Source organism: Pleuronectes platessa, chromosome 14, assembly GCF_947347685.1.
Source record: "Pleuronectes platessa chromosome 14, fPlePla1.1, whole genome shotgun sequence".
Taxonomy (NCBI): domain Eukaryota; kingdom Metazoa; phylum Chordata; class Actinopteri; order Pleuronectiformes; family Pleuronectidae; genus Pleuronectes; species Pleuronectes platessa.
In genome coordinates, this window is record NC_070639.1 from 2,905,035 (window position 1) to 2,927,077 (window position 22,043).

The window sequence follows — 22,043 nt, forward strand, 5'->3', positions numbered from 1 at the left end:
AACTCCATCATAGTACTGTTTTCACTCCTATCTGTTTGTCTGTAAACAAAAACTACAAAACCAACTGGAGGGATTACCACAAAACTTGGTGGAAGGATGCACTATGGTCCGGAAAGAAACGGTGCTGGATTCAGGATTTATTTTTTTCACATTAGGAGATAGCGCGTCTTTTTACATTTTAACTGATTTCCTGGATATTAATTGATGGAACTTGATGAAAAAAAATCTGGCATATTTAAGAGACTGATATCTAGGAGTATGTGCAATTTGGTGCAGCTTCATTTCATTTAAGGGGACTATTGGGCTTTGGCGTAGAAATGAGCTTTACTAGTTTTTTTTATCTGCAATCAAATGTCACAGAATGATGAGTTGTCACAACATCCACTTATGACTCTCTGGTCATCAACTTTAATAACAAATGAGCGTCATTCTGACTGTAATTTTACTGGTTTAAAAAGTCATGGGCAAACTGCCATTTGAACACGCCACACTAAAAAAAAAAATCCTGCAACAATCTGCATGATGGTTTGAAACACTTGCAGAGACAGGATTTCCCATTTCACTTCATTTAAATCTCAAAAGGTTGGTGGTCTACATTTTCTTTCTGTTACAAACAATCCCCACAAAAAGACTACCACCAACGATCAATGTCCTTCATAAGAGGTATGGTTTTTAAATCAAATAAAAACTGATAAGATCCTGATATACAGGCGTGTAACATCAAGTTACCTAAGTCCTCACCACCCTCTGAACGTTTGAGTTGCTGAGTTGTTTTTAAAAGAAGTTAGATGATAGTTTCTTTTGAAGAAAAAAAAATCAGAGCAGCAGATTCAGTGTGAGTGTGACATGAGGGTGTATACCGATGAAATTAGTGCTGTTAAAATGATTGTGCATTTATCCACAGTTAAACATGAGGGGAAGACTTGGGCTTATGTCTTTCAGATAGGAAAATGTCAGTATTAATTTTGTCTATAAAAAACTATAGGTGCTTCTTATAGATGAGTAATTGAACAGTCACTATTGCTTATAGTTAAGTGAATGAAGGTGGGAGTGACGATAGCATACTACCACTAAAGGTGCTTTCAGACATCCACTGAACTCTCAGAGGGGCTGTTTGTGAGAACACAAATGTCCAAGGGACGGCCTCCAGACTTTCACCGAGCCGGCCTCTAGTAAAACTGTGAAAAATATTCGAATGAGCCAATGTGAGAAAACATAAGATCCACTGCAGGATTCATTGCGAGCAAGTGGTTGTGTTGATGACATTTCTAACAAAACCGAAAAATATAAAAAAATTTAAAAAAAAAATATATATATATAAGGATAAAAAAGCAGTAGCAGTAACATGTAGAAGACAGAGAAGAAGACATCAAGAGAGCTTTCAGTGATAAGGGTCGACAACAGTGTCAATGTAATGAAAACAAAACATGTGATCTCCGTAGGGGAATTCATACTTTATGCCCTGCCTCTGCTGCACCACCCTTCTCCCGACTACGGGGATTTCTGTGTGGTTGTGAACACATCTGAGTGGAAAATCTCCTGTCGCGTTGTTCCTGTGTAAAAGGCAAACTCCTTAGAAAGTTGACTTTGGACTTTCCTTATGGAACGAAAGTTATGGCACTGCCGCTTGTTTTGTGACAGGGCTGCGACAGTCAGTAGGTGCCAGCTAAACACAACTGCCCTTGCTAAGCAGGAGGCAGTGTGAGAGTTTACAACATGGCAGCCACAGTGACAGTCACAAGAAAGAAGGAAAACAAAACAGTGCATTTTACACTAACACCCTGTTTGAGAGTCTCTAGTATAAGTAGCTTCACTGGTTTTGGAGTTCTTGCTCCTTGAAGGCAGAGCTATAGATATACAGAGTAAGGCAAACTTGGTTTCAGGTCATTCTAATGGAGCCATATTTGCACCAAATGTTCCAAGGCCTTTACATCATCTCATTTTAAAAATACAGGGTAAATGCCATGGAGCTTTTAGTGCTAGCATTTAACAGGCAGTTCCCCAAGCTATATATGTCTATAGTTCTGCTCCATGGCAGCTTGACACATCAGCCTCAGTCAGCTTCACTGAGTCAGGCTGTAACTTAGAGGAAGGCTTGTAATGGTAGAGACGTAGACTGAAACCAGCCAGATACCGTCAGAGCAGGCAACAACACGCCAGAGGGATGAGTGTCAGTAACACGAAGTAGGTGACTCTGTAGAGGTGAAGTGGAGAGAAGGTCACCATGGTGATGGCCAAGGGCAGAGGGAGGCAGGAAGCCAGAGGCAGTAGTTTACTGAAAAGATCAAGATAAAGTAAATATTCAATTGTTACAGGATAAGAAAGATAATAAGGAGTGTTTGTGTTGGTGATGGTGTGATCCTACCTGTTGTAGAGTTTCAAAGTGTTGCAGTTAATAAGCAGCATGTAAACAGTAACTAGAGGCACAATGTGTGGCCAACAAGGGTCAGGATCCAACTGGGTGGTATATCTGTGGAGAATCACAAGGTAGATTAAACAGATGATGCCATTCACCTTGTACACAACCTCACTAACCCAGGCACTTTACTTTTTCTTATATCACATGCATTTGTCTTTTTTTTTATAACACCACTCTGGAATGATATTCTTCTAATATTGTGAAACTGAGTCTATTGCAACTTGAAATAACTTTGTTAGAACTGTGATGAGCCACTTTGATTGGTGGGATCATTTGGTTTCCAGCTGCTTCACTAATGAATCAGAGGTCAAGTTTAGCAACAGATAAGCACCCCTGCTGGAACGTAAGATTTGACACAGTATTTGTTAACATTTTAGGGAATCCATTCATAAGGCTGCAAACATAAAATGTGGGATTACTTGATGTGGGTCCAGGGTCCACGAATCCAGGACATTTTTTAAACTAGAGACTAGTGTGGTAGTTTTGCTCCATTACTATGCATTTTAATTCTTTATAAATAAATATGTGGTATACTTCATTCATGTTATGCTAATACTGTACCTCAGGTTGCGGATCCAGTGGATAAGTGATGGTGTACTGAGCATGACAGGTAGCGTGAAGAGTGCCGATAGGCAGAGGTGGAGCTGTAGATCATCTCTCACCTCCTCCAGTGCACATTCAGACAGCAGGGGGGTGCCGTTACACTCTTTAGACCTGCTCAAGCACTCAACGTTGACCGTGCCATTCTCAGTGTCTTCGTGCTTCCGGGGCGCCTGGATTGTGACATTGAGTAATAATCAAAGGATTTTCCAATAAAATCCACAGGTATAAAATTGCATTCTATGTGTCTTCAGTAAAATCTTCTGCAAGGTTTTGAACCCTAGCTCTGCATTTACAGAGTGTCCTCAGTACCAACACACAGTAGGTCATATAACTGGTGCTGGTTCATTAAATAGCGTGATAAGACCAACATTTCAAGTTGAAACTCTTACCAGATTCAGCATGTGACTCAAAGACCTCTCCGTCATTTGTAGCCTTAGCACCTGAGCATGCAAATCAAAAAAGAACAAGCAACATAATCAGCACATATTGTCCACTTGCAACATTTTGATGTACTGCAATATTTGCATGTGCAGTCCTAGTCTGAATCAAACTGCTAACGCTGGTATTAAAACCGACAAACAGCGCAACTATTGGTGCTGCTTTGCGAAATCACAGGTCAGGGGCTGTCCTCCGATTTCATCACATCTTAAAACTCACCCTATAAAGGTGCAGCGAAAAAGCAGCAAAGACTGAAAATGCTCCACAGGAAATCCCGCCGATAACTGTCAGACAGAGGGCGATGAGTATCTGGGTCCGAAGCCGCAGGGTGGCACAGTCTCTAGAGACAGACGGTCTGCAGGCAAAGAGAACAAAAAAAAGTTAAGTCAATAGTTTAAAAGAAGATATATTCATAGAAGGAGGGATGTCATTTAAAAAAAGACATTCTAATATATTATTTAGCCTTAAGACCATTCAAATACAGTTACAGTACTGTCCAGCCATACCTGTGTAGTGGAGCTAATAATAATGAGATCAGTCGCATAATGAGATGGAGCAGTGTGCTCCCCCAGTATGCCACTGCTGCCCCAAAAATGTACAGCAGAGGGGACAGGAGGTGGGGCCATTCTTCAACTAGTACCACGCCATTATGAAACATTGCATCAGGAGAGGATGCAGGCAGAACATCCATGGGGGGGAGGCAGAGAATTGACCAGAACTCTTGAAAGCGGCTACAGCTGAGGTAGGGAAGGGAAGAGGAGGAGGATTAGCAAGAAAACATGAGAACATTCAACTTTTATAATAACGTCCATTTTAAAGACAAGAGGGTTATGGGATACATCTGGAATCTCTGGAAAAAGCTGGTAAAGCTGTCAACGTCTGTTTCCAAGGTGAAGAATCAACTTTCGCACTCTTCCAAAGCCTACCTAAGTAAGACGTGCAGGACATAAACGGGCAGGTTGACTTTGTGAGGCTGCAGGCCTTTGCCCACCACCTGGCTCATGTCTGCAGCTCGCCTCGACTTCAGGATGGATGACAGCTGGCCCCCACAGGCCAGCAGGAGAGTTGCAGCTGTGTACACTGGTACCATAGGACCACAGAACCTCAATATCTGTCAGATAAAAGACACCAGATCTGAATCACTACTTATTCATGAAGAATAGCTATTGTATGCATAGTTGCCATTTTTGTTTAAAGATGGTTTAACATGATTTAACATGAGATGCCTGGTCTGATACCCAATAGAACAGGACAAAGACACTGTAAGTGTGCAATGTAGTACCTGTCCAATCACCCTTGGTAAAGAAGTCCTTATTGACACCTGAATCAGAGGGTAAAATAATTATTAATAAACAAAAAAGTTTAATATGATAAATAGTCATCAGGATATGTGAAAGAGAGGCTGCAGTTTTCTTACTGCAGCTTAGAGTAATACCTTGTACTGGCAATTGGGGGCAGTGTGAAGCTGAAGGAGAACATCTGATGTGTTGTCTGGGCTGCTTGTGTGGAGCATCCCTGAGATCTCGGTAACTGAGGGCACACTGGTGAACAGATCACATCAAGTCAAAACGGGAATAGAAACTGTTTAATATAGGAGATGCCTGGAGAATGACACAATCACAACTAACCTGACTGTGGTTATAGAGTCCTCTCGAAACCATGGTACCATTATTCTGTACACATTGGACAATCTATCTACAGAAAAAATATTGTAATTAGATCACTTTTCAGTTTGTGCATGTGAAAATCCTTGAGTATTAAATCAGGCTTACCTTTTTGTACTTTGCATTGGCTTGCAACATTTATTCTGAATGCCTGATATACCTAAAGACACAGAGGTGTTTAACAGGTGGTGACACAGTAGGAACAAGGATACTGAGTCTACATTGAGTAATAAAAGCTACCTGGTTAAAGTGATGAAGCTTGATGGTGTGTAGAAGTCCAGAAGAGTTGACGGTAACGTCGCTGAAAGTCAAACCTGCAGAACCAACACTTACTGAGCTTGTGTTTCCACATGGAGCTTTGGAATCAGCCTCATCATTTAATGGGGACATATTATGCAGTGGTTTAAAGTAGAAAAAACTGCTGCAATGTGTATTTCCACCTCCTCACTTCTGCCTCTCTCTAAAGCTACAGACAGAATAGGCTGTTTTCGCCTGCATCATGAGCCCCTCCTGTGAATGGCTTACTGCACTTTGAGTGACACGTGACCAGGCTTATAACGTCTCATTCTGGCACATTTACTCTGTTAAACAAAGCTGAAAGTCAAGTCATTTTTGGATACAGCTTACTTACTACACATATATTCAGATTATTTAATATTCCTCACTCCTTCACCCTGTAAACTGTTGCTAGCCCTTCTTTTAAATTTAAATTGTTGCACTGTTATATGTTACGAGGTTATATGTCATTTTTTTTATCTTGTAATGCCCATCTATTGCGTAGATGTTGCCTGCCAGGTCACAAGAATTCCACTGCTCTGATGATGCTGTCATTTGTGCATGTGACAATAAACTTTGATTTGATTTGATTTGAAATGAATAGCTACATATTTACAGTCGGTTACAACAGGATGTTTCTGAATGGTCAGTTACACCGTCCTCATGTTTGTTCAAGTTTTAGCAGGACAGTCGGCCAACGCAGGAGTAACGTCCCGAGTTACAGTACGGAGATTCACAACGAGGTTTAAATACGGAGTAACATCTACCTTAGGAGGAATGTGCACAGACAGATTATCTTCCTTGGATCCCTCCACGCTGCAGTGTTTATTCAGTTTTGTTTCTTGTGGTTAGCCTGTGGTAGCTAGTGAGTGACCGTTTTCATACTTTGAGGGTCCCTACTGATCCTCTTCAAGAAATTACAGATAGTAAAAGCCCAGAAAATTTATTTTACACAATAAGGGCCCCTTAAGTTATCAATAAAAATCTGTTTATGCTTAGGTAAGATAACTCACCGAAGGACAGGACATGTGGTACTGGGACAGACAGAGTCAGAGATTCTTGTCTTTGCCATTCACATTCCACCGTAAACTGAAAAAAATATCAAATTTGTATGAGTTACATCTTCTGTTACTGCTTCCTGGACCATTAGATGTGTTGACTTAGCCTTATATACTCTATGAACAACTTTATTTAGCTGTTTGAATCTAGAGTCAAAGCATGCTGATGTTAGCATTCAGCTCAAAGAACACCTACCTACATACAACTATATAGAGCTGCAAGCATGGCTGTAGACTTATGTCTTATTAGAGCCCAACTAACACTGCAAATTCTGATATGTGTATGTGGTGTTTATATGTAGTTTTATCTAACGTCATGAGTGAAGTTACTAGTAAAACTTCCGATGTCCTCTGTTTACTCTATCAATCTAGCTATGGAATGTTATTAACAATATTTCACTGTTAATGTGTATCAGTTACAAACAGTAACTCTTGGTTCATTACTGCATAATCAACGGGGGGAACGGCACCTCAGTTGAAAACTTAAATTTTAACCTCTGTAAATTCAGTGGATGAAGGTGTTCAGTTGGTGTAAACAAATGCAATGTTACACTCTACACTATCTTCATCAACATTATCTTCCACTCAACTGACAAGCTATCAAAGTAGCTACGTGGCTAGCTAGCTGGCTAATGTATTAAATGTGTGTGATAACTGTGATAAGCGTGAGGAACATGACAGTTGTGACAGGAAAGTAAAAGATGTGATTGATTATTCACTTTGCAGTATTTTCTCTTACCAACCACATCACCAGACTCAGTCCACAAGGAAACCACTGTGTAACTGTACTGCAGAACGAATAATAAGAGATGCTCCGCTGCTTTAACTGTCTACCTGCTACTTTACTGACTAACTATAGCTGGATACATCACATACACAGCAAACGTGTGAGAAAAGGGGAATATGATGGGTTCATTTTTTGTCAGCTATCCAGCAATGGATTTCACAAACTAGTTCTAAACTTATATGAAGACACTACTCAACTCTGCAGAGATTACATCAGCTGTGATGAGAGAGAGAGAGAGAGAGAGAGAGAGAGAGAGAGAGAGAGAGAGAGAGAGAGAGAGAGAGAGAGAGAGAGAGAGACAAAAAGGCTGGGCAAGTAGGACTGTATCATTCATCCAGATGGTAGTACCTGTTTGCCATTGAGGTTGGAGGCCGAAACAACTAGATGAGTAACTGAAGACAAATCACTGAAACTCAAAATCAGGACCTGAGGACAACAACACACAGTTAGGAACAAACGATAGCAACTTAGACTAGACAAGACAGCATCTCAGAAGGATAATTACCTTGTATGGTGGCAGCAGCTCAGTTCCCACAGATAGATCAACAGGATGTAGACTGCAAATTACACAAACGAAGCACAACAGAAACACAAACTGTCTTCTAATGTCTTCCAACATAAACAAAATCAAATTTTCTCTTAAATAAATGCAGAAAAATAAGGATTGAGAAAAGATTTTGATTGAAAACAGAGGTGGCAAAAAGAGATACATTATTCTTACCATGAACCATTCTTGTGCACACAGCCATACACCCAGCTAGTCATCTCCTGTTGGACAACACAACTACATCAGAATTACATGTTTTTCTTTATTCTTGGTTTTCATATTTGTTAACAGAAGAGAACTAACATGTTTCAGTGATACAGGACCAAACATACTGCACTTTCAACTTAAACAACCAGTTTGGGCATCAACAGTAATCTGATCTTGTCTGTCATATTCTATCTGGATTTTCATATAACCAATTAGTTTAGTTTCACTGAATGTGTGGCTTTTGGACTTCACTGTACATACAATGGCTTTAGTTTTTTACTTTTTGCACACTTTGTTGTGTTATTGATTTACCTGGACATTTTTAGACTATTAGTCTACACTTAATAATTCTTAATACAATTTAAATGTTTCAAATGTTTATTAAAACCACTGAAATCTCTTGTTTCAAGAAGTCTCCAAACCAATGGTTTAGTACTTTGTCTTAATTCTTTAAGCTTTCCATATCTGAACAAGTGTCAAAGAAATCTTTAAATTAATATTTTAAATTTGTCATTATGAGTAATTGAGTGTGATTGAGACTGATGATACATTTTATTAATTTAAATCAAATCTTTGAACGTGCAAAAAGTTAAAGGATCTGAGGACTTCATGAAGCCACTGTATGCATTTAAATGAGTCACTGAACATCTCTGAGATGTGAGTGATTATTCAGAATACTGAAATCAGCTTAGAGAAATAAAGCATTGGAACGTCTGTAGCTCAAACCCAAAAGGGATGACAACAAAACAGTGCTGAAAACTCACCAGGTTGCTGCTCCGGCAGTAGAAATGGCTGTAGGCTTTCCTGCGACTCGACAGAGTAAACATAAAATATTTCTCCTGTCCTTCCTGTAGACAAAGGGAAACACTGTCAACTACTGGGACCTTGCTGTTCTGTTCTCCATGACTGCATGTTTTGTATTGAATAAGAAAATACATTCTGTAAATTGCTATGGTAAAGCAGACGATAGTACTTCATCTGGTACCTTCGGTGTGCTGTAAGCCAAACGCAGTGTGTTCACTTCACTCCATTCTTCAGGAAAATCTAGAAAAATTGAGACAAAATTATAGAACAGGACAATATGGGATTGGGCACATAATTTAACAGTTTAATAGAGAATGTTGAGAACGTTAAGGTTGGTTCAGCTAGATGGCACACTGCAACTACAACCACCCTTTTCAAATGTAGAGAACAAGAGTCACTCATCTCTTCACTTAACCTGCATCTTGAACTGAGCACCAATCACCAAATGAGCAGGCAAAAGAAGAGAAAGGTGCCTGGTTTCAGGGAAGTCCGATCAAAGGCCACATGTCTGATATGTCAAGAAGGCGTGTTGGTATTCAAAGAATACAATATCAGCCCACCTATTCCCACCAAGCATGCTCGTAGCAGCTTGTCATCCTAAGGGCGAGCAAAGCTTAAAGTTTAGCAGCCAATTTACAAGCTCAGCTAAATATTTTTACCCGAGATTCTACAATACAGGATTCCAGCACAAAGGCAAGTAATCTATTGTCACATTTTTTAAGGAATGTATGGTAGAGAAAGAAATTCTTCTGTGTCCAGATAGCAGAAGCAAATGTGAATACATAAGCTTATCACGCAGAACAGTGACTGGCCGTATTGAGCAAATTGACAAAGACTTGGCTTGTGAGTTAAATAACAGTTTTTGTCCAGGGAGTCTATGAAAGGCACAAAGAGAGATCAGACTTATTCAACAGTGTGTCTGGCTGCATTGAGCGACTGAAGCTACTGTGGTGTAAACTGGCGAATGTGTCCACAGATGGATTCAGTTTCGGCAAGCTTGTTGGCGAGTTAAGGAGCTCAGAGGGGAGATTGGACCATTTTTGGCATCATTGGAGAAAGCCGACATATCCCTGAGCGACGCAGATTGGCTTTGTGATCTTGCATTCACTGTAGACATTTTGCCACACATGAATGAGCTGAAGGTGAAGCTACAAGGGAAAAATTTGTGTGCATGAACTGTAAGCCAGGTTAACTTTGTTCTCAAGGGATAAACAAATCATTCGCTCATTTCCACACACTGGAAGAGGCGCCTCTCCATGCAAAGGAAATACAGCAAATCACTCTAGCTCTAGGTATGTGTGTGAGCAATTGTTCAGAGTAATGACCATAAACAAAACTGGCGCAGAGCCCAGCTCACGGATGAACATTTGAGCCATGTCCTGCAAATAGCCTGAAACAAAATTACACTGAACTTTGATTCACTTGAAAAAAAAGGTGACCAGCAGCACTGTTCTTATTAAAGCAAGCACACGGGATGAGTTTACTTTCATTACTTTGGGAGAAAATGATTTCACATTAATATAATTTACTGTGTTATTTAATGTTCTTCCTCATAAACTAGTATTAGTGGCCCGTCTTTAAGTTAATGAGGCCCTTAACCCAGAAAGTTTGTGCACCCCTGGTCTAAAAAAACATGAACAAGATGGTGATCTGATTAAATAAATGAATGCATCGGTTTATTCCAGCCTCTTGAAGCAAGTGTTTGTCTCTGACCTAAGGTTGAGATGGAAACACTGTGATCTTCTCCCACCATCCTGACAGGATGTCTGATGAAGTGATGGTTAAGTACGGCTATTTTCTTCTCCTGGTTATCTGTGAACTAATAAGAACAAACTGATTAGTTTCACAACAGATGAAATGAGAGATGAGAGATGTGCCATTTCATTGCCTTTGATTATAGGGTGAGTGTATGACTCCAACAATTCTGAGCAAAATAAAATGTTGTTTAGTGAGTGTTTGCTCTGACCTGTCTGGTTTCGGGATCAATGAGGTCGAAGAAGGCCCTGACAGTGGCAAGAACAAGCTCTTTACACCTGGAGCCCAAAGAAATGCATATTGCATATGAATGACAAGAATAATATTTTTAAAAAAATTCAGTATAATATATAGTCTGCCAAAATGTAATGTCATCTATTTACCAAACAATGGAGAGGTGGTCGGTTGACACCCATGTCCTGGGAACTGCAGTTGCCTTGATAAAAATAATATGACATAGAAACATAAATAGAGTAGTGCAGGATCATTCTTTGGCATCAAAAAGCATTAAGTCATCTGGCATTGTGTATGACAAGGCATTTTTTAACTGTCCTCTACAAAAGGAACTACATTTTTAACCTGCTACCTTCAGTTGCTCAGTTCTTAAAAATGTCCATGGGTTCCAAAAAAAAGTTCCTGTGGTGGAAAGAGTCCCAGTAATCACACTCATCCACAAACAAATCTTACCACCAGTGATAACTTATTGGGGTCTCCTGAAGGACACGGCAGAGATGTTAGACCAGACCGGACCTGGTAGTCACGGTAACCGCCCCCAACGGACAGGACTGTGATGTTCCTGAGTTTGTTTGCCTGGTTCAGCCACTTATGTCTCACTGAAGAGTAGAAACCTGCAAAAAACAGGAGTAAAGATGAAGAGAAAATTACACTAGCATCAACCACATAGTTTTTATATTAAAATCCCATTGAACACTTCGAGTCACCACATTTATGAACAAAACGGACCATAAATCTGTAACAGCATTTAGTTTTTTTTTTTTCTTATGATAGGTCAAATGCCATTTGGTGGTTAGGAAACCAACTGAATGACAGAGCAACACATTTTACTGATGAATGTCTCCTCACTAAGTATGATTGAAACAACTGCTGTCTGTGCCTCAAATGAGGACATAAGTCAGAGCCAACAGTGTCAAAGTACCAGTGACTCAGCATCAGAGTTGTTCTTACCCAGCAGGTATGGGTCCAGGGACAGTACTGGGGCCAGGTGCGGAGAGGCCTGAGTAATGATCAGGCTGACCAGATTAGTGTTGAAGCGGGGCAAAGTGAACAACGCCCGGGCCACCACCCCTCCCATGGAGTGGCCCACAAGCACCACACTCTGGGGAGGAGTCTTCAGATTCTGGCAAGTCCAGAAAGAAAGAAGACATTTAAAACCATCACCAAAGTAGATTACTTTAATACATTACATAGTGTTAACTACATTTTGATAACACACTTTAGTGCTCACATCTTAGCAATTTGTAGACTTTTTTTTATAACTGCACAATATTTTGATGACAGCACATCGTGCAGTTTGAAAAGTTGAACTAAATGCCGACACATGTAAATTTAGAGGGTGATGGAATATGATATGTATCCCTAGCACTAACACACCAGCAACAAGTAACCCTCCCTGACAACTAAATTATACTTGAGGCCTGACCTTGTACAGCCTTAAGATGGCTTTAATGCTCTCATGCAGGAAGTGTGTCTGCTGGAGCAAACTGCCACCGTAAAGCGCAACCAGCTCCTCATTGAAGTCCACGGTGAAAACATTGAAATGGAGACCTCCCTCCAAGTTTTCAGCCTTCCTGAGGGCCACCGAGCCCAGGGAGCGAGCTACAGCAACAGAGAAAAAGATGTCTGTTGGTGTTGAATAGTAATATATACAGTGCCTTGCATAAGTATTCACCCCCTTTGGACTTTTCTACATTTTGTCATGGTATAACCACAGATTAAAATTTATTTCATCGTGAGTTTATGTAATGGACCAACACAAAATAGTGCATCATTTGGAAGTGGGGGGAAATATTACATGGATTTCACAATTATTTACAAATAAAAATCTGAAAAGTGTTGAGTGCATATGTATTCACCCCCTTTACTGTGAAACCCCTAACAAAGATCTGGTGCGACCAATTGCATTCACAAGGCACATTTGCAAGTCACATAATTAGTAAATAGGGTCCACCTGTCTGCAATTTAATCTCAGTATAAATACACCTGTTCTGTGACGGACTCAGAGTTTGTTGGAGATCATTACTGAACAAACAGCATCATGAAGACCAAGGAGCTCACCAAACAGGTCAGGGATAAAGTTGTGGAGAAATATGAAGCAGGGTTAGGTTATAAAAAAATATCCAGAGCTTTGAACATCTCTCTGAGCACCATAAAATCCATCATAAGAAAATGGAAAGAATATGGCACAACCGCAAACCTACCAAGAGGAGGCCGTCCACCCAAACTGAAGAGTCGGACAAGGAGAAAATTAATCAGAGAAGAAACCAGGAGGCCCATGGTTACTCTGGAGGAGTTGCAGAGATCCACAGCTGAGGTGGGAGAATCTGTCCACAGGACAACTATTCGTCGTCTACTCCACAAATCTGGCCTTTATGGAAGAGTGGCAAGAAGAAAGCCATTGTTGAAAGGGATCCATAAAAAAATCCCGTTTGGAGTTTGCCAGAAGCCATGTGGGAGACACAGCAAACATGTGGAAGAAGGTGCTCTGGTCAGATGAGACCAAAATTGAACTTTTTGGCCTCAATGCAAAACGCTATGTGTGGCGAAAACCCAACACTGCCCATCACCCTGAGCACACCATCCCAACAGTGAAACATGGTGGTGGTAGCATCATGCTGTGGGGATGCTTCTCTTCAGCAGGTACAGGGAAACTGGTCAGAATAGAGGGAAAGATGGATGGAGCCAAATACAGGGAAATCCTTGAAGAAAATCTGATGCAGTCTGCAAAAGACTTGAGACTGGGGCGGAGGTTCATCTTCCAGCAGGACAATGACCCTAAACATACAGCCAGAGCTACAAAGGAATGGTTTGGATTAAAGAATGTTAATGTCTTAAAATGGCCCAGTCAAAGCCCAGACCTCATCCAATAGAGAATCTATGGCAAGACTTGAAGATTGCAGTTCACAGACGGTCTCCATCCAATCTGACTGAGCTTCATCTTTTTTGCCAAGAAGAATGGACAAACCTTTCCATCTCTAGATGTGCAAAGCTGGTAGAGACATACCCCAAAAGACTTGCAGCTGTAATTGCAGCGAAAGGGGGTTCTACCAAGTATTGACACAGGGGGTGAATACTTATGCACCCAACAGATGTCAACTTTTTTGTTCTCATTATTGTTTGTGTCACAATAAAATTTATTTTGCACCTCCAAAGTACTATGCATGTTTTGTTGATCAAACAGGAAAAAGTTTATTTAAGTCTATTTGAATTCCAGTTAGTAACAGTACATAATGGGAAAAAGTCCAAGGGGGGTGAATACTTATGCAAGGCACTGTGTGTATATATATATATATATATATATATATACACACATACAGCTAAAAAATTTGGGAAAACTTTATCATCACAGTATAACACCAAGTCAGTTAAGATTCAGGGATATCAATCACGGAGGCCATACACAGTGCTGAATCACATTATGAGTTGCCGTTATGACGTTTATGCAAGTTGGATCAGCTTGTGATTAAAATGTTTTACTTTGATTTTGAATCCAGCCCTCAATGGGTTGATGATTTTGGATTCCATTGACCGTTGGACATCAATTTGCAGTCAGATGGGTCAATATTATAATGTTGGTTGAGAACGGTTGTTCAAATAATAATGTGAGTTGAAATGTGTGTTACTGAAATAACTTTGGTTGACGTAGCAAGTGCTTCCCAATTCCCAAGGGAAGATTTTTTAGCTCTCGCTCTTGTGGCTCCATTTTTAGGCTTTTGACAGCCTTGGCAAAAGTCTAAAATGACCTTTTCATAGCCTCAGATCAAGGGTTTGTGTCTCTCCTCGTCCTGTTAGATCTCAGTGCAACTTCTTACTACAGAGACTAGAACAGCCAATTGGTATTGAAGGAACCGCCCTTACCTGGCATAAATTCTATTTATCAGATTGATTCCAATTTGTGCAAATGAGTGACGAGTCATCTGTGCGCACCAAAGTTACACCAAAGTTGCACTGCCCAAATTTATTCACCTTATATATGCTTTCATTCACATACTATACCATTACTGACAAAAACTTACGGACAATTCATTTGTCATTGCTGCTCCTTCATCTCTATCAGACATTTTCTTATGTAAAAATACTTTAAACATAGACACACTTTTCTATAATCTTACCAACTGTTTCTTCTAATTAATATTGTAAATACTCCTATTTTGGTGATGTTCTCAGTTACCAATGCATCTACTGTATGTCTGTCCATCCTGTGAGAGGGATCCCTCACACCTGTCTCTCTCTGAGGTTTCTATATTTGTTTATCCTGTAAATAAGGATTCTGGCAGGTTTTTCCTTACTCTAGTTGAGGGTTAAGAACAGAGGATGTTGCACCATGTTAGGCCTCATGACACAATTTGTGATTTGTGAATATGGGCAATATTAATAAATTATGATGATTGATTGATTGACTGACTGACTGTTGATAATATCACCTCAAATCATACTCTATAAGATTAAGAGCATGTAATGCAAGTGAAGCTCACAAATAACTCCAAAATTTGTAGTTGTAATGTATCATTCTTTGTCATCCTGTAATATAAGCCGGCTTGAGCAATTCAAGTTTTCTCACGGAAATGATTTGAATTGATGTGTGTGAATCAGCGGTGAAGATGATAAAAATCCTTAAAAACTTAAAAAACATAGCCAAATCCAATTTGAGCTGTACAGAGTGTACTTACAAATGAGACTAACACAAGATTTAAAAAAAACAACTGTAAAATGATTGAAAAAGCCAGTTTTCCATGATTGATGAATGATTTAATGTTTATGTAAAAGTCCCACATACAAACACATCCAGACTGTAGAAACTTGACTGTATGGTATGTAGAGCTAACACATCTACAGTCTTGGAGGCTGAAATCTTGTATTTAAAATCAATGTGGTCACCAGTCAGGTAGAGACCAATCAACAATAAATTCTAATGTCCTCAAACAACTTCAGCATGTCAATTCATTGACAAAGAAAGTCACCATGATTCAGATTTTGGTTTTCGTAGATTTAAATGTAAATACTGAAAAGTGACTCGATACAATCTTCAATATACTGTAGCTGCAACTGACTTTGTGCACTAACCTTGTTTGTAACTGCCAGCATTTCCAGGCAGGAAGAGCACAGGGGCGCCCGAGAGTTTAAGCCCTCGGGTCTCCTGGGCGTATAGACCCTCTCCATAAAGGTAGAGCCCATACGCTGGGTACAGTCGGGCCACACGCCGAGGAAGGGCCACACGCTGTGAAAGGATTAGAAGTTCCAAACTTACATTAAAACACACACAATTCATTAACCTGTCCAACCTGTTAACACTTTTCATATTAGTGTTGCACATGTTTAAAATACTTCCCTGAGTAAATTACTCCATAGAACTAATTTAAGATCAATGGCAAGTAATATGATGGCGACAACCTCCTGTGGTCAGATCACATCTGATCTGTTATAGTTGGTTCTTCATCTGTACCAAGAAATGTACTGTGTAATTTTACATCTGCACAGATATTAAAAAGAAAATTCGGACATTTGCTTAACCGAATATTACATATGAGATTTGTTGTCACCTTTAAGGTGGAAAAATGAAAAAAGTTGATATTGGTCTATTCACCTTAAACACTTTTATTCCCCTGTAAAGCAGACAAAAAATTAAACCTGTTCAAAGTATTTTGAATAATAGTGCTGATTACTGTATATAAGTTCTATAAAATTTGGTTAACACCTCTGCAGTGTTTTCACCACCTTGATTCAAATATCATACTTGATACCTGTTTGTAGGTTATGTATTTTTTTCTCCCTGTAAAAATGTAGTTATTTTGGTAGTTCTTCCTCACTCTAGTCAAGGGTTAGGGGCAGAGGATGTTGCACCTTGTTTAACCCGACAAATTTTGATTTGGGCAATAGTTTTTTGTCATTATATTAAGTTAATTAGCCATAATATGCAATATTTCATCACTTACTTCTATAAAATTATCGTTATTACAACCTGCCACTTTGGCATTGGTCTACTGTCTCAAGTTACGTACTTATTTTATGTTATATTATTTAAATTTCTAATGTTGGCATTAGGCACTGCTCCCATACACACACACCTTATATGTCCTTTAATATTTATTTTCACTTATATTCTTTAGAATTAAACTATTGTTTTAATCTCTGTACTCTATTACATATTGTGTTAGGGTAATCTGGATCAAGCAGGCAAAATAATATCTTATTTTATCTGTGATAATGGGCTATACAAATAAAATTAGATTGATTGTAAATTCATAATTTGCTCTCTGTCCTGCAGGCATCACAGACAATAACACTGACTGTACAGACCATGTCCATCAACCACATAAACAAGGCAAGAGAACATTGTCAGATACGTGGGGCTCATTTTCTCTCCCTCATAATCTCCTGTTTGAAGTCAGATTGATGTCCATACCTACATGGCATTACTGATCTAAACAAACAACCTGCTGAGAGGATTGGAAGATCGGGATGTGATCTTTCTTTTTTTGTAACTACGCTAGTTTCAGCAAAGCTACTAAGCGTGTAAACAGGTGCAGGTGTAAACAGAAACCTGTCCGTCAGGTAACGTTAGCAGGTTTCGATTCAGGAAGTAGCTTTAAATGCATCTCAATGTGATCATTTATATAGTCTGTTCAGAGTGGAACAAAAAAAAAACCGAACCATTTAGCCAGCTGTGTTCCACACGAGCTCATATCTGGCCTTTTTTCACAGTATGTGGGGTACAAACCCGAGCCTGTGTACTCACCCTGTACTCTGGGTATTCAAACATGTAGGTCATACTGCATCTGTTCTCCTCGAAGCCAGTCAGCAGCTCTCGCAGGCCGACGGCAAGGAGCCCCAGAGCGACACCGTAGAAGACCACAGAGGCGACTTTCATGGTTCCCTCCTTCCTCCGGCTTTCACATGTCAGTCTTCATGCTCCCAGCAGGCGAACCCATCGGTCTGTCGGTCTGTCTGTCTGCCAGCATTACTAACTGACTGTCTGTCACTCTCTCCGGCTCAACCCCATACAGGAAATACTCGCTGAACAATTGTAATGATTTGCGGATAGCCCGGCCAATGGGAGAAGAGAACTGAGCCCCCATACAGGAACTACTCGCTGAACAATTGTAATGATTTGCGGATAGCCCGGCCAATGGGAGAAGAGAACTGAGCAAATTGACCAATACGAGAGCGAACTGTGAGTGACGCAACATGTTCAAGGAATTGATAAACGTAGGCTCTTTTAATTTGATTAATTTATGATCGTTTCTCTTTTCTAAACAGACACAAACTGAAAAGGAGTTTTGTTAAAGGGATAGGTCACCCAAAAATGAAAATCCACTCATCATCCACTCCCCACTATGCTGATGGAGGGGTGGGTGAAGTGTTTTAGTCCACAGAATACTTCTGGAGTTTCTGGGTTTAACAGTTTTGCAGCCAAATTCAATATATTTGAACTAACCGTCTTCAAATGTAGAAAAAATTACAGAAGAAACGGAGTTCTGCTCAACAATTCCGTTTACCTGACATTGTTCACTTTGTTCCTTATTGTGTTATTTCAGCTATAACAGTGTTCATCTGTGATCTACATAATGGTCTTGTTCTTGAGTCTGAAATCGATTACTTTGGCCTCCACCCACCTACTTAGGGAAAACCGCGGTCTTTTCCTAATTACGGTAAATTTTCTTAAGGCCTGATCTAATAAGATCCCTAATAAAGAGTAGTAAAATTGCATGTGCATTTCAACAGATTGCACGTAATTGTGTAAATGATAACAGGTGCAAACATGGTAGAGGCAGTAGATTTTAAATGAGGGTTTTGTGTGCATTACTGGTTTCTGCCATGGAGCATTACGGAGAGCCGAGTGATTGCAAGTGCAGAGCGAAATTGAATGCCATGCAATTGGTGTTGTTAGTGGAAGAGGCAAACAAACATGTTGTTCAACTACAGCAAAGAATTAACAATATAACTCAAAGAAACGTGATATGAGAGAGTATCTGCAAGGGTAAAACAAAAAGAACAATCGATGAAATTAAGAGATGATGGCAGAAGAAGTACAGTTTGGCAGAAGAAGTACAGTTTCTCAACTCTTGTTCGCCATTGCCATTGAACCATTGGCGGTGGCCCTAAGGTCAAGTCAGATACCAGGTATTTCAAGGGGTGGCGTCGAACATAAAGTGACAGCGTCAAACACTGGCCATCTTACAGCAGCCTGCATTGCCATCCAGCTCTCACTGGGTCGACCACTGCTCTGGTCCGGGTGCTGGCACCACATAGGGGAGGTACTCCTTTTCACAAACCTCAAGGTGGAGACGTCCCGCTCGCCAGATGTTACATTGTTTACACGGCTCCGGGACAACTGGGACCTGGTGCCACATAAGGACAGCAGCCCATTGTGCCGCTACGTTCCTGGGCAAGTTGCGTGCTGAACTCATTGCGTGCACTGCTGGAGTGCTCGACTACAAGCGAGGCGACTACAGCGAGTTCGTGCAGCTGTGTCTTGTGTATCTGGGTGCAGCACACACTCAAGTTACCTACCAACGGCCAGGAGCACTGCACAAGGCGCGGTGGATGGCCAAGCTGCTCTACATTCTCAAGCTGGCCTTGATGGAGCAGCACATTGCGTTGCTTCCTCAGGGGACCATCACAATGTGGCAGCAGGTGCGGAAGATTCAGACAGAGATAAAAGAAGATGGGGGCCAGTGCCAGAATTTTTATTTAAATTGTTTATAAAGTTCATGTTGTTCATAATATTAAAATTTCGTAAGTTTTAAAGTTTTAATAATGTTTATATTTTAAAGGTGTGTTTAACTGTGTTCTTAGTGTGTGGAAATAAATATTAATAAGTTTGAAATCTTGTGTGGTGTGCTTTTTTTATATATAGATATATAGCTTGATATAATATATATATATGAGTAGATATATATATATATGTTAATATACAAGATTATTATATCTTATTACACTTTTTGAAAGGCCAGGCACAATTAACATTATAGACAAATTAGCAATCTGACACTTGTAGGCATTTTGATATGATGATAACTGCCTACAAATGTCGGGACCACTCACAATGAGCCGGCGGTTGTAGGCAGTTAACATTATTGCAAAGGGCCTACAAATATATGTCTGGCCCCTGTTTTGGCCCCTAAGTAGCTAGAGGGCTAACATATTGTATACAGCTTCACAAGTGTCCCCTGATGACCCACTAGTGTTTTGAAAGCTCTGTGAGGTGCACGTCAAAAGACAGAGCCTGTGCCGCTTTTGCTGACAACACACTCGGGTGCAGTTCAGGCCCCTTAGCAGCTAGAGCTCTTAAATTTTGCATGCGCTCTCCTCTGAGGGCCTTGGTGGCTCAGTTTTCAAAGCTCTGCCAGTTACAGGTCCAAAGATGATGCTGGAATTGGATTTTGACTTAAACCCACCCAGGTGCATTTCTGGCTCGAGGCACCTAAGGCCCCAACATCGCAGCCGAGATTCAGCTAGAGACCCATGTAGTGCATTTGAAAGTATTATGAATATTCTTCCTCTCACAGGCTTTGAAATACACCATGTCGGAGGCCTGTATTTGTGACTTACTCTACAAGGCACAACAATTTTTCAGGTACATTTCTAGGTATTTTGCCTCAATGATAAGTGACTACAAGTGCAAAATGCCTTGAAATGTCCAGAATGCCCGGACACTTGTAGGCACTTGTATCATTGAGGAAAAATGCCTAGAAATATCCCAAACTTGTGGCTAGGGATGTCCAATACGTGGGACACTTGTAGGCACTTATCATTGTAACCAAATGCTTAAAAATGTCCTTCACCTGTGGTTTGGGATGTACAATACGTGGGACACTTGTAGGAACTTAACATTACAGGAAATTCCTAAAAATGTCATGAATGCCCGGACAATTGTAGGCACTTATCATTGAGGCGAAATGCCTAGAAATGTTTCACACTTATGGTTAGGGCTGGACAATACGTGGGACACTTGTAGGCACTTAACATTATAGCAAAATGCCTAGAAATGTCCCACACTTGTGGTTAGGGATGCACAATACGAGGGACACTTGTAAGGCACTTAACATTATAACAAAATGCCTAGAAATGTCCCACACTTGTGATTAGAGAAATTGGAGCGGCTTCATACCGCACTTGTTCTTGTTTTGGTGTGAATCCGGAGCTTTAGTCCTGTTGCCTTATCTTTTTTTCTTTTTTCAAATGTATTTTATCTCTGTTATGTGATTTTTTTTTTTTGTATGCTGCTGTCTTGGCCAGGCTTCCCTTGGAAAAGAGGTCATTGTATCTCAACGGGACCGACCTGGTTAAATAAAGGCAAACAAATAATAAATAAATAATTAGGTATGTACAATACATGGGACACTTGCAGGCACTTATCATTGAGGCAAAATGCCTAGAAATGTCCGACACTTGTGGTTAGGGATGTGCAATACCTTAAAAACCTTAAAGTCACCCCTGTAAAGGTCAACTAAGTGCACTTTATATGTACAGGAAATGTATTAGGGAGGACAGATAAATCTGCGCTTCTTACCTATATATATTATAACCTGTGCATATCCAAACTGTCAGAAGTCTTAAATTATAAGGATAAGGGAATGGATCTCCATATGCATTTGTTTATTGAATGTAATTGTGGTAGTGGGGGGTGGTTAGTGGCGGCTACAGGAGGGAGGGAGTGGAGATGGGGTTCTGGGATCGGTGCCAGGGAGAGAGTCTAATGGTACACAGGTGTTCCAGGTTAACTAATGACTCTCTCCCCCTTATCAGCATTAGCGCGCTGGGGCCCGGGACAGACACGCATCCACAGGAGCCAGACTACACCCGGACGCCGGCTGCTAGGCTGGAGAACTGAGCATTATATGCGTGCAAAGAAATTGTGTGATTGTGAATTGTATGTGTCCTGGAAATAAAGAAAGCTTGAGACACACATACCATTTCCCTCTGATTCCTACGAAGAACCCCGGTGACCAAGAGACCTGTTACACTGGAGCCCAACCGGATCGTTATGGAACAGGAGCGGGACCAGAACCCGACGCAGCCGGTGGTGGCGCTCGGCCAGATGATGGAGGGGGTCGCAGCCATGCAGCGGGAGCAGGCGGTGTTTAATCGACATTTCCTGGGGATGCTCCAGAGTCAGATGGAGCATCTCTTTGCCAAACCGACAGCAACTCCGGGCCCAGCGGCCCGGTCCTCGTTGGCTGGTATCACGCTCCATAAAATGTTGGAGGCAGACGACCCTCAGTCCTTCCTGGAAATGTTTGAGGTG

At 40.6% G+C, this 22,043-nt stretch overlaps 1 protein-coding gene across 2 annotated transcripts; it reads right to left on the minus strand.

Moving 5' to 3' along the window:
- Nucleotides 1-729: 729 nt before the first annotated feature.
- Nucleotides 730-17,804, minus strand: pgap1 (post-GPI attachment to proteins inositol deacylase 1). 2 transcript variants are annotated; one of them, XM_053439460.1, is made up of 26 exons: nt 17,532-17,804; nt 15,860-16,013; nt 12,219-12,394; nt 11,744-11,915; nt 11,246-11,406; nt 10,942-10,994; nt 10,770-10,836; nt 10,517-10,622; nt 8,985-9,043; nt 8,764-8,847; nt 7,967-8,013; nt 7,751-7,802; nt 7,594-7,671; nt 6,414-6,489; nt 5,365-5,438; nt 5,233-5,284; nt 5,089-5,155; nt 4,896-5,001; nt 4,743-4,781; nt 4,387-4,571; nt 3,967-4,197; nt 3,680-3,815; nt 3,412-3,462; nt 2,981-3,192; nt 2,366-2,470; nt 730-2,275 (listed from the first exon to the last, which is right to left on the minus strand). In XM_053439460.1, the coding sequence occupies exons 1-26, from the start codon at nt 17,661-17,663 to the stop codon at nt 2,137-2,139; spliced, it is 2,814 nt and encodes a 937-aa protein (XP_053295435.1). In that variant the 5' UTR covers nt 17,664-17,804; the 3' UTR covers nt 730-2,136. The 2 variants fall into 2 exon arrangements, with proteins under 2 accessions (XP_053295435.1, XP_053295436.1); XM_053439461.1 differs by lacking the exons at nt 12,219-12,394; nt 17,532-17,804 and having other exon boundaries at nt 15,860-15,992.
- Between the last annotated feature and the right edge of the window lie 4,239 nt (nt 17,805-22,043).